Below are 17,336 nucleotides of genomic sequence, written 5' to 3' on the forward strand. Positions count from 1 at the left end.
CTTAAGAACAGCGAAATTTCTACTTAAGTAGACAAGGTTGTGTACCAAATAAAAGTACTAAAGTCGTGCCTAATTTCCACTGAAAAAATCTTATTTCTATGACGTTATTTTTATAACATCCTTTCTGCAATGCAGCTATTTTCCTTATCTGCTTATAAGTACAGTCACGTGCGCCTAGCAGGGCTTGGCTGTCAATTCAACTCTCATACACTCCTATAGGCAGTTCCTCTACAAGCTGTGTTTGGCAAACCAAATACGGTATCCAAGAGAAAGGGCTATTTTCCCTATGATTATTCTATTTAACAATCAGCTAGTTGAGTACTGTACACTTGCACAGTAAAGCATCACCAAGTTGAGCAGGCTAGGCATATTTGTCTGTCTGTTCTTCATTGATAAACTTCGAAAGCATACTGAAGTCATTTCACAAATGCGGATTATTCGAGGAATTCTACACGCACGTTAGCTAGTGTAAATTATATTACTGATTCTGTCCCTGAAAAATACTGAAGTATTCTGCATACTTAATTTTCACTGGGTCTATGATCGTTTGACTTAATATTGGAGAATTAGTTAAGAGGCCTTACCTTAAAGCTCAAAATTTAAAAAGTGTTGTTGACGTTGATTTTGAAAACATCACTCAAATTATTGAATTGTATGTTATGGAATTTTATTTAATTTTTTTTCTGGGCATAAAATTTATTTAACTATTATTTTTGAAAATGTTATCCCATCAAGACTTCATAGCTATTACATATTGATATAAAAACTATCCAGTCATTAATTATTATGTAAGAATTTTATTGATATTGAAGTGCTTATTCTATTTTACTCCTAACGTCTTGTTGAACAACAATTTAGGGCCTGGCATGGCCAAGCGCGTAAGGCGTGCGACTCGTAATCCGAGGGTCGCGGGTTCGCGCCCGCATCGCGATAAACATGCTCACCCTCCCAGCCGTGGGGGTGTATAATGTGACGGTCAATCCCACTATTCGTTGGTAAAAGAGTAGCCCAAGAGTTGGCGGTAAGACTAGCTGTCTTACACCGCTAAATTAGGAACGGCTAGCACAGATAGCCCTCGAATAGCTTTGTGCGAAATTCCAAAACAAACAAACAACAGTTTAAATTTTTTCTTATTTTTCACTGGTAAGTTTAATTGATTATTATGGTTGCACTTTTGTTTAATTTCTCGTACATTAGAGCCCGGCTCAGTAACTTACCAACGCTAAGAAACAGACTAACAGAAATGTCACAGAAATACTATTTAAAAGCAGAACACAGAAACAAACTAACTGCATCACACTGTAAATTAACCAGTGCACCAATCAAATTTATTTCACCATACAACATATTTCAGAAATTAGAAATCACACAACAAAGTACTTAAATGGCAAAACTCACGTAAATATTATGTTTTTTTTTTTCAGGTCTCGGGCACAGAACAGGTAAATCTTTCGGCGCCTGTCCTGTAAAAAGTGGGTTTTTCTCGTGGCACTCCCGTTTCCCCCAAAGCAAAAACTTAGGCATGCCCTGAATCGGGTCGTTTTGTTTCGCATTTATGTTCTCATTTACTATGCCATCTGCCTTTCGGGACGACTTCTGGCGGTTTTCTCCGGTGTTATCTTTGCCTCGGTCATGAATAATATTAATTATGACCAACTCCAATCCTTCACCTAAAAAGAGTCCAAAAAAAGGGAAAAAACCAGCTAAATTCAATAACCTTCCACGAAAGGGGATGAAGAGAAACCACAACGTTCCTGAACACCCCAGTTGGAGAGAGAATTCTTCTGATTTCTTTCTCTCTGAACTAAACCCCTGCCACGTTAGTTTGCGTTTAGAGCCCGGCATGGTCAGATGGTTAAAGTACTCGATTCGTAATCTGAGGGTGGCGGGTTCGAATCCCGGTCGCACCAAACATGCTCGCCCCTTTCTGTCTGGGGGCGTTATAAAAAGTGGCAGTCAATCCCACTATTCGTTGGTAAAAGAGCAGCCCAAGAGTTGCTGGTGGGTGGTGATGATTAGCTGCCTTCACTCTAGTCTTAACTGCTAAATTAGGATAGCCCTCGTGTAGCTTTGCGTGAAATTGAAACCATACCTTAGAAATTAATTTAAAACCATTTGTACAACGATGTATTGTCATATAATGCTGTTTTATACATTACTTGGTGAATGTATCTGTATGAAACTCCATAAAATCAATATTAATAGAGGGTGGAATGCTTTGTACCATATATATAACTAATTTAAGTGTAACTACAAGGCCTCAACTGGAACGCATATTTTGTGGCTTCTAGAAAGATGGTTCATTATGGGAGGCTGTACAGATTATCTAAACATGCTTAAAATGGCTGCATGATATTACCAAGTGCAATGCACAGTGAGTCGTTCTTTATGAAGCTAGTAACAGCATCATAAAGAATGCCTTGCCATGTTGTGATAGTTGCGAACTAAATATTTGCGCTCCTATAAAGAGGCTGATCGCAATAAAAGTTTCGATTTCTATTGAAGAGCATGAACGAAAGGTAATTGTTAACCTGTCTCACATGTAATTATTACATGAATATGTACTGAAGAATCAAAAGTGTCAATAATCAAAATACAGTGATTCGAATGTTCCATTTGTTCACCATTTGTTCAATTTTTAAAGTTGTGAAATTCTCTGCAAGGTGCTAACCAAGTTACAACGCACATATATATTTCAAAATACAAAATTCGTTTTGTTCAGTAATCCACGCATGTACGCAAGAGATAAGGGTTGATGGGCCTCTGCCGAATCTCCTATTTTTGTGATGTAAACGAAAATTATATTTATATATTTATAGTGCAGCTACTCATAGAATTTAACGTTTTTTCAACATAGTCGCCCTCTTCCAGTGGCACAGCAGAATGTCTGTGAATTCACAATGGTACAAACCAGATTTCGATATCCGTGGTGGACAGAGCACAGATAGCCTGTTGTGTAGCTTTGTGTTTCTTCTTAGTTACTTTGTTGATTTTAACATTTCCAAACAAATTCCTTCAACATTGAAATTATACTGTGTCAAAGGGAAGAACTTTATTAAAGTGTTTTTACTGTCTAGTCATTGATTATTTTCCTTCTTCTTACAAAAACGGCCCGGCATGGCCTAGCGCGTAAGGCGTGCGACTCGTAATCCGAGGGTCGCGGGTTCGCGCCCGCGTCGCGCTAAACATGCTCGCCCTCCCAGCCGTGGGGGTGTATAATGTGACGGTCAATCCCACTATTCGTTGGTAAAGAGTAGCCCAAGAGTTGGCGGTGGGTTGTGATGACTAGCTGCCTTCCCTCTAGTCTTACACTGCTAAATTAGGGACGGCTAGCACAGATAGCCCTCGAGTAGCTTTGTGCGAAATTCCCAAACAAACAAACAAACAAAATCTTACAAAAACATTGAAATATATCACGGTAAAAAAGTTCTGTAAATTTCGTACAACAATAGAACGGATGGTTCTTTGAGTCAGTAGGTAAATAAAAGAAAATATACTATGAGTTATGTGGCTCATAAATTTTCAAATATTAACACGAGTTAATAGTAAATTACTGAACCATGTTGGGAACATTATTGAACATTGTCAGGGCAAACTTTAGGATCTGATAATTAATTGATCGAATTACATGGAGGAATCTCATGAATATATAATTTCTAAATTGTAATGGCTTATTCATTTTCTCGTAAAACGACTATAGCTAATTCCTCAAACTTGTAGTTTGCCTATGATGTTGATTTATTTTCCCATAGTTCTTTTCGTAGCCACCTGGTGTCGCGACCATACATTGTAGTTGCTTTGTATCCTGTTAACCTCGAGAAATACATTTTGGAAGGTTGATTCCTCAATGAAAGAATTTGGTAAATATGTTTACAACTTACTTTATTTTTAGATTAATGCATTTATTTTTGTTTTACAACTCATTCTTAAATTCTAATATTGCATCGTTTATTATTCTGTGTTTAGTATATACTTTTATTTATTTTCTTTTGTTACCCGTGTGTGTATACCCACACAGCTGTTTGTTTGTTTTTATATGGGTCAGGGAAGAGCTCGACCCTGAATGTCTGCTGTACCATGACCTGTTGTGAAAATGTCCTAAATATTTTGGCTATAGCAGCAGGGGTATAAAAAAAATATTAAGACTAGTGAGCGAAAGAAAACTATTTACTGAAGTAATCTTGCTTCAGTGAATTTAACCTTTATCAAAATGGATCCAGATCCATTCTTTCGTTAAAGAAGAAAAAAGCAACAACTTTACATTAACTGAATGAATATACAACGTTGAAAATAAAAACTTCTTGCCCTCATCTGAAAAATTAGAAATACAATTATTTCTTTATTCATCGAGCACACGTACATTAATTTTTCAAATTCACAATTTCGCCTTGCACTGTGATATGTTTCTACGGGTGCCCATGCTTGGTGATCTAACGAATTTGCAAACGTTGAGTTTGTTTTAAATATTCTCGCTCAAGGTTACACGAATGATAATCTGTATTTTGAATTAATAAAATAGGGACAAGGTAGTTTTATAAGGAGAAAATCCAACTATCACTTGTGATTCTGGGATTTGACCTTCACCGCTATAGCGTACCTACCTATAATCTCAAGGTGGGAAGTGCATTTTTGGCGACAATTGGACGCGAACCATGAATCCAAGGCCACATAAAAGTTGACTTTCATACTATAAAAAAAAATTATCAAACAAAGAATATGAGTAAAAATGCTTAATTAAACGTTTAAGAGATTAATTTTTTTTTAAAGTGTAATTCTAATACGGTGTTTAGCATTCAAAAATAACAGCAAGTTGAAGTAACCAAAGTAAAATAAACACAAAAATAATCCTTATTTTTCTTTTACAGCTTTAGTAATAACCTTTCAATTTTATGTAGTCTTAATAATACACTTCTTAAGAAATCCCATCGAAACAAGTTGCATATATCGACTAGTAACACATTTAGACCTTTAGTCAACCGATTTCTTTAGTTGAGAGTTGAAAGGGCAGACGATTCAAATATCTAGTTGAAACCAGGGAACTGATTCTTTTCGTATACAACTTATAATGAGTGTTTGGTTCAATTTTATGACTGCTTCCTGAACTGAAGTAAAATATATATATATTTATAAACGAAATTTCACTTAACATATTAACCATTAAATTAACTACATATATATTTATAAACGAAATTTCACTTAACATATTAACCATTAAATTAACTACATATATATTTTAAATAACTAAATCTAATTAAAATATTTTATTTTTCCATTTTAGTGAATAGGGGCATGCCAACATAAGTGCCAAAAGAGTATAATTAATATAAATCATGTGATACCCTTAATATTTATTTTCAAAAAAATTAAGAAAGAGGTTAACCCTACTTTTCAAAGTTATGCATTTTTTTTGAGTATTCATAATTTCCTGTGGACCCGGCATGGCCAGGTGGTTAAAGCACTTGACTCGTAATCTGATACTCGCGAGTTCGAATCCCCGTTCCACTAAATATGCTCGCCCTTTCTTCCGTAAGGTCGTTATAATGTACAGTCAATCCCACTATTCGTTGGTAAGAGAATAGCCCAAGAGTTGTCGATGGGTGGTGATGACTAGCTGCCTTCCCTCTAGTCTTACACTACTAAATTTGAGATGGCTAGCGCAGATAGCCCTCGTGTAGCTTTGCACGAAATTCAAAACAAACCAAACCCTTCCTGTGATGACATTAAGTCTGACGTCAAACTATCCATTCGTTCAGCTTGATTTATTCTCTTCTATATACGTTATTCTAATAAATGGAATAAAATTATTAAAGTACTCTGTTCTAAAAATAAAAAAACTGCATAACCTTGATGCTCTAAATCCCGATCTACAAATAATATCTACGCAAACGAATACATTTTCAAATCTTTTTCTCTAATATGCTCATTGCCGTGATAAAGAAATATTAAAACGCTATTTTTAATAGCTATGGAAACTCATATCAAAATATTGCATACTATTACTCTCTGACCTTTATACATAAAAAAGTTAAGTGACGGCATTGAACTTCAGATGTAGTGAAATAGTACCTAAAAGCAGAAACTATATCAAAAGAAAACTGTGGGAAGTTCGTTAAAAGTTTTTTACATTTTAAAGCCCCCCGCTAGTACCGTGGTATGTCTACGGATTTACAACGCTAAAATCATAGGTTCGATTCCCCTCGGTGGGATGAGCACATAGCCCGATGTGGCTTTGCTATAACCAAACACACACACATTTTAAGAGCTCTGAAGGCGACTTCAAAACTCAAATCCTTTCTGACGTCATACTCTCTGAAGCAACTGGAATATTCCATCGTGACTAAGTTCTGTGTGTTTGTCTTCAACCCTGTTTTTCTCCCACGTTAAGGTTCTGGGTATTGGATATACAAATGTACACATACGTTGGTTTGTGCGACTCCACTATCGCGAGCTGCTTTCGGTTCCTGTCGTTTTTTTGCTTGTCAGGTTTATACATAGCGACGAACTACTTAATCGAAATTTTTCACGCGGCAAATTCAAATAGAGCTCGATAACTTCCAGTCTTAAAGGAAACTAAGAATATTAATTTGCGAAATTTAAATATGTTCATCTTTTTTTTTTCCGTTCACTTATCACAACAAGAATTTTCAATTAATGAAATATGATAATGTTAAATGTTCAGTATATTTTTGGACCTAAAATTTCATCATATAACCTTTATTATATTCGAAATGGTATAATATTATAATCAAATTATCATATATATATTTCTTATGCAGGAACGAAATATTCAAAACAAGGATAATAAATACTTAAAAAGATATCCGTTCTGAGGTTCACAAACTCGTATTGTAAGTCAGGTTGCTGTTATAAATAATCTGCTCAATGAATAAATATGTAATTCTAGGAAATAACATAAACTAAGCTGTAGAGAGGACAGTTATGGTATCACACGAACTAACTATAGAGAAGGCAGTCAGGTCAACTAAAAACCAAAAGTTCTCGTGTTTAGGACTTTAGTACATGTTTTTCTTTGTGTTTGAGGCCCGGCATAGCAGATGGTTAGAGCACTTGACTCGTAATCTGAGGGTCGTGGGTTCAACTCCGCGTCACTCTAAATATTCTCACCCTTTCAGCTGTGGAGGTGTTATAATAGGACAGTCAATCCTGCTATTCGATGGTAAAAGAGTAGTCCTAGAGTTGGTGATGGGTTGTAATGACGAGCTGCCTTTCCTTTAGTGTTACAGGACTAAATTACGGACAGCTACCGCAGATAGCCCTAGTGCAGCTTTGCACGAAATTCATACACACACACACAAATTATTTTCAATGAGAAAAATCGAGAGAGGAAAGAAACGAGACTTAAATCCAAACACAAATAATAAATGTTTAATCACATTGCGAAACAATACATTGTTATAATATATTAAGGGCAAGTGATATTGTGTTACTTGTGCAGAATTGACAAGAACTACAAAGTTATAACAAAAATAAATACGAACTCTTGTCGGCTAGCCTATCCCTCCCCGGTAAGTTTAAATACATGAAAAGAAGGGTTAGTTGATTTAAAGTACAATGAAACAAATCCTTACTAAACCTAGGCGAAATCCTATCTGGATATCACAAACTGTAATTACTTTACAATAAATGTGGTACGGATGCCACACTACGTTTCATTCTTAATTAATATAAATAAGACTATTTTCTGTTTCGTTACTTGCAAGACAGATACAGTTATTTGCACATTTGAAACTTCATGTAAACATAATCCATTTTCATACTATATGTAAGCTTTATTAACTATCGTAAAATTAAATCAACGAACTTTTGTTTATACTACTCGATGAAATCGGACGCGAAAACTTTGAGAAGTCTTGCAATTGTAAATAAAAGACGTATCAGCAGGTATCTGCGTATTGGATTAATTTAAAAATATAATAAAAATATAATGCAAAAAAAATGAGCTCTTTATTCATAGCATAACTTTAAATATACCAATAAACTTTAGTTCCTTAACACAGAAAAGATCATAAATAACACCAGTTACTTCAGTTAGATAGCGAGAACAGTGCAGATTAAGGGAATGACTGCCTGCAGCTATTTCCTGATAAGGCGACAAGAATAACTTATTAACCAGACTTCGATATTTGTGTAACGACACGAGATAACATTCGATATGTACATTAAGGCCCGGCATGGCCAGTTGTTTAGCGTGCTCAACTCGTAATCCGAGGACCGCGAGTTCGAATCCCCGTCACATCTAACATGCTCGCCCCTTTCAGCTGTAGGTGAGTTATAACGTAACGGTCAATTCCACTATTCTTTGGTAAAAGAGTAGCCCAAGATTTGACGGTGGATGGTGATGACTAGCTGGTTTCCCTCTAGTCTGACACTCTTAAATTAGAGATGGCTAGCGTAGATAGCCCTCATGGAGCTTTGCGAGAAATCCCAAACAAAAAAATACGTTTACTAATCAGCTCACTCTTATAGAAAGCAATAAGAGCACAACTGTGCTACAATTAAATCTGTTTTGAATAACTTGTATCGTTACAATTGTTGCACTATTCTATTCTTTCTCGTTCTTGTTTTAATTTACCTCATCCTTTTATTCTGTATTTTAATTTCTTTTTACGAAATATTGGAACTTTAGGAGTTAAGAACTTTTTGTATTTAATATTTTACTTTGTTCAATATAGGAAAAGTTAGACACTTGCTTGAATGTATCGCTGCGTCCGAAAGGGGAGCTACATAAACATTATATTTTGTTTTAACTGAAGTGGTATAACACATAATTCTGCTACAATATCTCACAGTTTCCACCAAGTTTCTTTCTAGGCCATCCAATTCATTCGTAATTGTAAGGCTGCCAAAAAAGCAAATATCAAATCACATTTCATCGGTTACCACTCAAATAAATAAATGAATTTCCTCCGCAAGATCACTGGTCCAGATATGCTTGAATAAAACACGAGCAGTAACAATACTATAAAACCAAATCAATATATTTCACGGATCGCCACTATTTTTATGAAAGAATATTCTAACTTACTACGATCACAATTTAAATAGAAATACAGAAACGATTATGCTTTTACAAAAAACATATTAACTTCATATTTCACAATCTTAACACCCAAGTTACATTCTCATATTCTAAAACAAAGGTTATCCTCTAGTCACGTCCTCAGTGTTTGAGGCTCGGTGGTTAAGGCAGTCGACTCGTAATCTGATACTCACGAATTCGAATCCCCGTCGCAACAAACATGCTCGCCCTGTCAGCTGTAGGGACGTTATAATGTAACGATCAATCCCTCTATTCGTTCCTAAAAAAGTAGCCCAAAAGTTGGCTGTGGGTGGTGATGACTAGCTGCCTTTCCTCTAGTCTTACACTGCTAAATTAGGATGGCTAGCGCAAATAGCCCTCGTTTAGCTTTGCGTGAAATTCAAACCAAACCAAGTCAATGTTTAATTCATTTGATGTTGGACAACACACACAAATGATTTTCTTGTAACCCTAAAATGCAGAGTGTATTTTTGTGGCAACGATACACAATCTAATACCTTCAAATTTACCATCCGAGCACGCCGATCACTAACGACCCTGCATGACCAGGTGAGCTAAGGCGTTCGACTCGTAATCTGAGGGTCGCGGGTTCGAATCCCCGTCGCACAAAATATGCTCGCTCTTTCAGCCGTGGGGGCATTATAATGTAACAGTCAATGTCACTGTTCGTTGGTAAAAGAGTAGCCCAAGAGTTGGCGGTGGGTGGTGATGACTAGCTGCCTTCCCTCTAGTCTTACACTGCTAAATTAGGGAAGGCTAGCGCAGATAGCCCTCGAGTAGCTTTGCGCGAAATACAAACAAACAAACCGATCCCTAAACCATTCTTGGCTTTAATGAAACAACCTTCAGTTTTGCTCATGTATGTTCAATATTGTGTTAGCATCTTGTTCCGTTAAAATGTTTAACGTGTTACCATATATTTAAATGTGCATATACAACTACTCACCAAGGTTTTGTTTACCAGCAAGTATGAGATTCACCCGATAATTCAAATAGAACCTGATTGAAAGTCCAGCGCATGTTGATACCAACCAATTAATACTAACCAACAGTAAACATGTCTAAGGATTCAGGAAAGCGACAAACGAATGGGTTCCGTACAAATACTTTCACAATATGTTTCCTTCTTTCATACGAGTTGCTTTTAGTTCTACGAACCAAGTATCATTAGCTAAAATAAATTCACTTTAAAATTCGTCGTCTCATTAAAAGATATTCCCTCGGTGGGCTCAGCAGATAACCCAACGTGACTTTGCTATAAGAAAACACACCCAATACACATTAAAAGAGAACTAACTGAAAAAAATGGCAATGCAATATTATACGGAAGTATTTGTGTAATTGTTTATTGTGGATACAAACCAAATTTCAGTATTTGTTTTCAAACACCCAACTAGTCAACCATTGCCTATTTGGCTTTCTGAAGGTGTTTGTTTTTTTACGTTTTCAGGTAAACGAACAAAGACTGCCAACAAGGAATATCACATACTGTGAAACTTTTTCCAGTGTTATGTAGAGATCCTTCGTAACATATACAAAAATGTATTCCACTCTTTAAACCATTTAGTATGAAGAGTATTATTCAATATTTATAAGAAGCATTAGGCCGATTTCTAATACTCAATCCTTAAGTAATGTATAATATCACATGATATATTTTTATGAGCAATCTTTGGTGAAAGAATCCAATACATGTATTACTCTGCTTCAGTATTTCTAATACTCAATCCTTAAGTAATGTATTATATCACATGACATGTTTTTATGAGTAATCTTTGGTGAAAGAATCCAATACATGTATTACTCTGCTTCAGTATTTCTAATACTCAATCCTTAAGTAATGTATTATATCACATGACATGTTTTTATGAGTAATCTTTGGTGAAAGAATCCAATATTACTCTGCTTCAGTATAAAGTAATTATACTGCAAATACATCCTTACATAGGTATTTCCATCCACCAACATACTGAATCATTAATTACATCAGTCTTTGATTTTTACTTATGTTAATGTGATATATTCTATCTGGTAAACAGCATCATTTAGTGATAAGCGAATGAAAGATGCAACCATTGGTGACAAATATCTTCATTAAAAAAAATAGTGCGGGTTGATTCTGGGGTCTGGGGTAGAACTGTGGATTTCGGAGGTAGCAAGCCAGTTTCAAATCCGAATGACACGATAGAATATTCTCCATACTTTAAGATGCGAGTCCATTAACAAAATGACAATCCATCTTTTAGGAAGAATGGTGAGTGGTAAAATACTGGTGACAAACTGCCTTCGCTCTGGTCAGTAGTACAAAAGTATGGCTGACAAGAGATAGCTTTGCTATAAATAAAAAATATACAAGATCAAAATGAGCTGTATTCTTGTATTAACAAGTAATTAATAATCAACTAATTATTGACGTATGCAAAGTATTTATTAATTTTATTAATAAGGTACAATTTGGTCCGGCATGGCCAGGTGGTTAAGACACTCCACTCATAATCTGAGGTTTGCGAGTTCGAATCCCCAACACACCAAACATGTTCGCCCTTTTAGTCGTGGGGGCGTTATAATTGTACAAGCAATCCTACTATTTGTTGGTAAAAGAGTAGCCCAACAGTTGGCGGTCGGTGTTGATGACTGACTGCCTTCCCTCTAGCCTCACACTGCTAAATTAGGGACAACTAGCGCAGAGAGTCCTCATATAGATTTACTCGAAATTCAAAACAAACAAGGTACAATTTAGAAGAAACTAAGTAATTTTGAAGTAAAAAATGAACAAACTTAGTAAGGAGTGTCTTTTACTCTAGAGGTTTAATTGCTGTTGTTTTTAGCACAAAGTTTCAAAATGAGTCATTTGTGCTCTGTCCATTCCAGAGAATCGAAACCTGGACCTTAGCGTTGTACGTCTGTACCTTACCACTGTATCACCGAGAAGACACACTTCTAAGTAGGAATGAGTAAACACATTTTGTTTTATTTTTTCACGTTTGGCCGACACACAGAATTAGTCACACGTTACGCTTGAGTAGAGTTGTCCTTACATTCTAGATGTCATTCTCTAGTTCGTGGCACCTATCCATGTGAATGTGAAACACATGTGTGACTAGCATGTCTGTAACTGTCATGAAGGGTTGTGTTCTACTTCGTAAATGATTATGTAAGCTCGGTATGTTCATCGATATACGTGACCGAATTTCTACATACCAAACATGATTACTGTAATGACAAGGAAACGTGTTATTACATTGCCAACTAAACGACATATTATATATGTCTAAGAATATATAAACGTACTGTTGTTGCCTTTTGAGCTATTCAATGGGACACTGCATGAACTAAAATGTTTGGTCTCACGTAGTAACTGAATGATTAAACTATTTCGTTTATGGGTCTGTTGTCACGAGTGTCTTTACTACGCAGCATTTACCAACCTACTTCTAAAATAGCAAATACAACACGCACAACCACACACAAATAAAAAAGTAGTCAAATTAATTCTGTAAACCAGTTACATCGAGATATAAATAATTGTGAAGAGTAATATTCCTTTTGAAGCTTTACTCAACACTTTGTTCGTTTGTTCTTATTAGACTCACGCAAACAAACAAACAAAATAAGAAGAGAGAAAGAGCTGTCGTGCCAGGTATATGTTAATATTCAGGTACAAATCAATGACGCCAGTTTTTTAAAATCTTCTATGTTTTGTGTAAAACAAAAAGCTACGAACTCTTGTACTAAACTTCAAACTACATTATACCTTAATAATATCACGTACATAGCAGTGCGAGAAACAAATAATTGAATTTTTTTTTTTAATTTGGACATTACTTTCTTGGTAAGGTTGATACATTCATTTTTAATTTGTTAGCAATTTTTTCCTTTCGTTTAGTGTACTCTAACTCAAAGTGTAAGCACTGCTAATTGCACTGAGAGTTATAGGATTGTACAGGGTGTTCGGAAAGCCACTGTGCACTTATATATTTATTAACACACATGTTTCAATATAGAATACAGGAGGTAAATATAAATGAGAATTATATACAATGTTGAAAGTGACCCCCGTTGGCATCAATACAAGCCTGGATCTTTCTTATTTTGTTTCTAAACATCGCTATCAGTTGCTGGCTTGAAATTAACTGAATGAATCCGGTTATCGCTGCTTTCAAAACTGCACAGTGACTTTCCGATCACCCTGTATTATAACTCAACAGCTATTTGAGCTCCAGTAATATGATGACTGTGGCTTAGTGAATAGTGTACTATGCTGTGGATCGGAAGATCCAATTGTCGAATCGAAATATTCCACTGAACACAATGCACTGTAAGAGCACTGTTAACATCTTTCTTTCAGAGCAAACTATCTACTTAAGTTTGAAGAAAACCTAACCCGGCAATTTGCACAGTTTTAATATACGCTCCTTACTATTGCGCTTATAAACGTTAAAATTAATTGACGTAACGTGTTAAAGGCTACGGTGCCCTAAGCTCATTCTAACGTACCGTTCTCGCGTTCTTGGGCCAGGCACGGTCTCAACACTAAAATATAACTCAATGAAGACATAAGCACAAATGAAGTGCTGAGACTGGAATGAAAAAATGAACAAGTTTCGATATAGAAAGAAGGTACTTATGCTCGGTTGCAAAATATTTGTGTAGGTTCCGTATTTCGTTTCTTTTAAAAACGTTACCAGAAATTTTGCCATGCTAAATTTGATGCCCTTCGTCTGAGCCTAGTCGACTTTGCAAAAATACTTCATAAAAAGTATTGTATCATCAGTTGAGTACCATCGCTGTTAACGACATTTTCGACCATAAACCCAAGAATATCTTGCTACCTTTTACCAAGGTAGAAGATTTACTAAACTAACAAAGCTATTTAATCTTTATAATAAAAACATAATAGTAAAATATATTAAAACAATATATTATACGATCTAATTAACACTGTAAATGAAAGTAAAGAAAAAATAGAATATACATTACTTACGAAAAGCTGTGACAATCACTTCCACTATTCGGGTAAGCAGGCATGTAGGCAACGAGTACTGGCGAGTGTTTGTCCTTCACTGGCAAATACAACTTAGTATTTCATAACGTATATGTTAGGCTTATTTCTCACTTATAAATGCAACATATCTCGTTATTATACCAAATCGTATGAAAATTTATTTATAAAAGATGAAACAGATGTGTTTAAAATAGTTTAAAGCATTCACAACTTTTAAACCATGTACAAGAAGAAAAGACGTTGTTGTATTTCTACGCTACATTTTAACCTGATGTTAGCTCTAGCTCCTAAGTTTGTGGTGCATCTCTGTAACAGTTCTGTCAATTCGTGGACTTGTAGTGCTCTTAAGCAGTATGGCATGGCTTGATGGTTACGGTGCTCAACTCCAAATCTGAGGATCACGGGTTCAAATCCCCCCTCACACTGTATATGTCCACCCTTTCAGCCGTGAGTGCGTTATGCTCTGACAGCCATTCGTTGGTAAAAAGAGTAGCCCAAGAATTGACGGTGGGTGATATGGACCAGCTGCCTTCTCTTTTGTCTACCGCTGTGAAATTGGGAACGGCTAGCGCAGATAGTTCTTGTGTAATTTCGCGTTAAATTTAAAAAAAAACAAATCAATGCACCAACAGGTAAAGAACTAAGTTGTTACTTCAATTGCACCTGCGACGTACTTAAGTCTCCATAATTTTAGTTATTTCCTGTTTACTACGTTTTGAAGAGATTTTCAAGTCTGTCCTACACGTATGTCTAGAATAATTTCTCATCAAAAACCAATTCTTAGTACAAATCAAGTCCAAATCTTAACTGAAAAAAGGATCATTAGACACCAGTACAGACACGAGTTTGTATGTCGGATTGCTTATTTCTTTCAAACATTTGTTTTTGAATTAGTTAAATTGTTTGTTTGTTTGTTTGTTTGTTTTAAGCGCAAAGCTATGCGATAGGCTATCTGTGTCGTGCCTACCATAGGTATCAAAACACGTTTTTTTGTATTTAAGCCATCAAAGCCATCCCGCTCAGCCAGTGGGAGGGTTTTGAAAATTAGCAATCATTAAAGTTCAGGCGTCGCGTCGGATCTTCATTTAAAAACTTGAAATTTATTAACAAAAATTATAAGTGCCTATTAATTTCCATTACTTTATGTGTTCGCGGATGATAATCTCACATAAAATTTTGGGCATTAAAGATTTTTAAAACAACAACAAAAATATTTCAGATGGCGTAAGCCTGAAATTCTAATTACAGTATAACAATCTAATTTCTGTAAAATGTAGATTAACATGTTCGCTGGAATAACTAGAGTGAAAATTACTGTGTTCATCGAAGTTGACGAAAATATCAGTTCATTCCACTTCTGTTGGCCTCGAATTATGAACAACTTTTCTCAAAAATATTTAACCTACTTTTAGTAAACGTTTAGGTCCAGCATGGCCAGGTGATTACGGCGCTCGAATCGTAATATGAAGATCACGGATTCGAATTTCCATCACACTCAACATGCCCTCCCTTTCGGCCGTGGGGGGTCGTTATAATACATGGTCAGGCCCATTATTCTTTGGTAAAAGAGTAGCCCAAGAGTTGGTGGTGAGTAGTGACGACTAGCTGCCTTTCCTCTAGTTTTACACTTTTAAATTAGAGACGACTAGCGCAGGTAGCACTCGTAAAATTCGCGTAAAATTCAAAAACAAATACCAAACTTTAACGAATGCGTGAATATTGCTCACAGTTCAAATTAAACCAATTATCGTTAACCTGTTCTACTTCTGGATCAACCTTTTCTTAACGGTTTGCCAGGCTTCAAGTATATTTGGTGACAAATATGTGGAAACTAAATGATGTATAATCCCTGATTAAAATTTCACTACAGTGTGTTTGGTCAGAATAAGTATCATGCATATGTCACTACACGTTGGTGAATATGTTCCATGCAAAGATGTCCGTAAGCATAAGTAGCGGAAGCGGAGATGCACTGGGCAACACATGCTCCCAATTATAACCCGATAGTGAAGTGTTCCTTTGAAAGGGCAATAGATACCTTTGTATAATTATTATGAGGCTTAAAATTGCCATAGGTAAACATTTCGGAGATTGGGTCAAAAACGCGAGAATGAAGAGATTCTTTAAGGGCATTTATCGTGATGGTACTGATAGACAACGTCTTAAACTGTGTAACTGTCTTTCAAAGTCGACAGTTTTTTTATCTACTAGTCTAGAAAGTGTTAGATACCTTTAACAAATATCCTAAAGGCATATATAGACAAAATTGATCCAATATTGAATGTTTTCTTGGTTTTTTTTTCTAGGTATTTAAGTAAGAAAATTCAAAAGACAGTCAAACATTCCTTAAATTAATAGGTAGGTCGAGTTTGTACTGATCGCTTGACAGTTTTGAATATTTGGTGTTAAAATAAATCTCCACCTAAAAATGACTGAACTGTGGATTTGTACTGATAGCGTGATATTTGTAAACAATTTTTCTTTAAGTTCTACAACGTTTACTATGGTGAGAAAAACAAAAAGGTGTGTCATGGTACCACTACTGTACTTGTATCTGTGGTTTTACCTCTGACATTTTTATTTATCTCATTTCGAATGTGTCTGCATACTTTTGCCTGTTACATTATTATATATAATTGTCTGTTAGTTTAGTTTTTATTTAATTTGTACTTAATTAAAAGCGACGACAACGAAGATCATCCTTTGTTTTAAATTGGCGTCGTAACCAATAACTGGTTGCTTTGTTAAGCAGAAAACTACACTGAATTGTTTATGCTGTGACCAATTTAGGTATTGAAACCTGATTTATGGTGTTATATGTTCAGAGATTACCGAAGGGCAAACAGTAACTAAAAGGGTAGCATTTATAATACATTAAATCATGAAAAACAGTTTAATAATCTATATTAATTATAATGTTGTACTTAATTTTGTATAAGGCTACCTCATCCCCGAACATGTTTGCAATTTCAGCCGAGTTCCATTATAATATGACTGACAATTCGAGTATTCGTTGGTAAAAGAGTAATCCAAGATTTATATCTCAGAAAGACTGGTATAGGTATTAACACTTTTGCTGTGTAAAAGTGTTAATACCCATACTAGTCGTTTGAAATATATTTTTATTTCAAGTGGGTTTCTCGTCATCAAGAACAACCCAAGATTTGGAGCGGTGTTAACTAGCTGCTTTTCCTCCAGCCTATCACTGGTAAATTAAGGACTGCTAACGCAGTTACCTCCCCCCCCCTCTCCAAATATCTTGGCGCAAAA

At 35.6% G+C, this 17,336-nt stretch overlaps 3 protein-coding genes across 9 annotated transcripts in view; 1 reads left to right on the forward strand and 2 right to left on the reverse strand.

Moving 5' to 3' along the window:
* LOC143249751 (AP-4 complex subunit epsilon-1-like) overlaps positions 1-17,336 on the reverse strand; it is a 140,894-nt gene that overhangs the window by 114,283 nt on the left and 9,275 nt on the right. For 6 of the 7 annotated variants that reach the window (XR_013027926.1, XR_013027927.1, XM_076500100.1 and 3 more), the window contains exon 2: positions 14,046-14,124. Coding sequence is in view for 4 of the 7 variants with exons in the window: in XM_076500100.1 (XP_076356215.1) it covers positions 14,046-14,124 (79 nt within the window). In the remaining 3 variants the exon portion in view is untranslated. Of the gene's footprint in view, positions 1-10,007; positions 10,571-14,045; positions 14,125-17,336 lie in introns of those variants that run through there. The other variant, XM_076500105.1, reaches the window with a different exon arrangement.
* Positions 1,297-6,565, reverse strand: LOC143249755 (uncharacterized). Its single transcript, XM_076500120.1, has 3 exons — positions 5,386-6,565; positions 4,602-4,687; positions 1,297-1,670 (listed from the first exon to the last, which is right to left on the reverse strand). The coding sequence occupies exons 1-3, from the start codon at positions 5,400-5,402 to the stop codon at positions 1,381-1,383; spliced, it is 393 nt and encodes a 130-aa protein (XP_076356235.1). The 5' UTR covers positions 5,403-6,565; the 3' UTR covers positions 1,297-1,380.
* Positions 3,747-17,336, forward strand: part of LOC143249754 (chymotrypsin-like elastase family member 2A) — an 87,478-nt gene continuing 73,888 nt past the window's right edge. Inside the window, exon 1 of the mRNA XM_076500115.1 lies at positions 3,747-3,860. Within this exon, the coding sequence (XP_076356230.1) occupies positions 3,848-3,860 (13 nt within the window). The 5' untranslated portion in view covers positions 3,747-3,847. The remainder of the gene's footprint in view (positions 3,861-17,336) is intronic.

This window comes from Tachypleus tridentatus, chromosome 4 (genome assembly GCF_004210375.1).
Source record: "Tachypleus tridentatus isolate NWPU-2018 chromosome 4, ASM421037v1, whole genome shotgun sequence".
In the NCBI taxonomy this organism is placed as follows: Eukaryota; Metazoa; Arthropoda; class Merostomata; order Xiphosura; family Limulidae; genus Tachypleus; species Tachypleus tridentatus.

Coding starts and splice junctions, on each gene's coding strand:
- LOC143249755 (XM_076500120.1), bottom strand. Junction 1,671..4,601: donor TTCCCACCTTGAGATTATAG/GTAGGTACGCTA, acceptor GACTCTTTTTAG/GTGAAGGATTGGAGTTGGTC.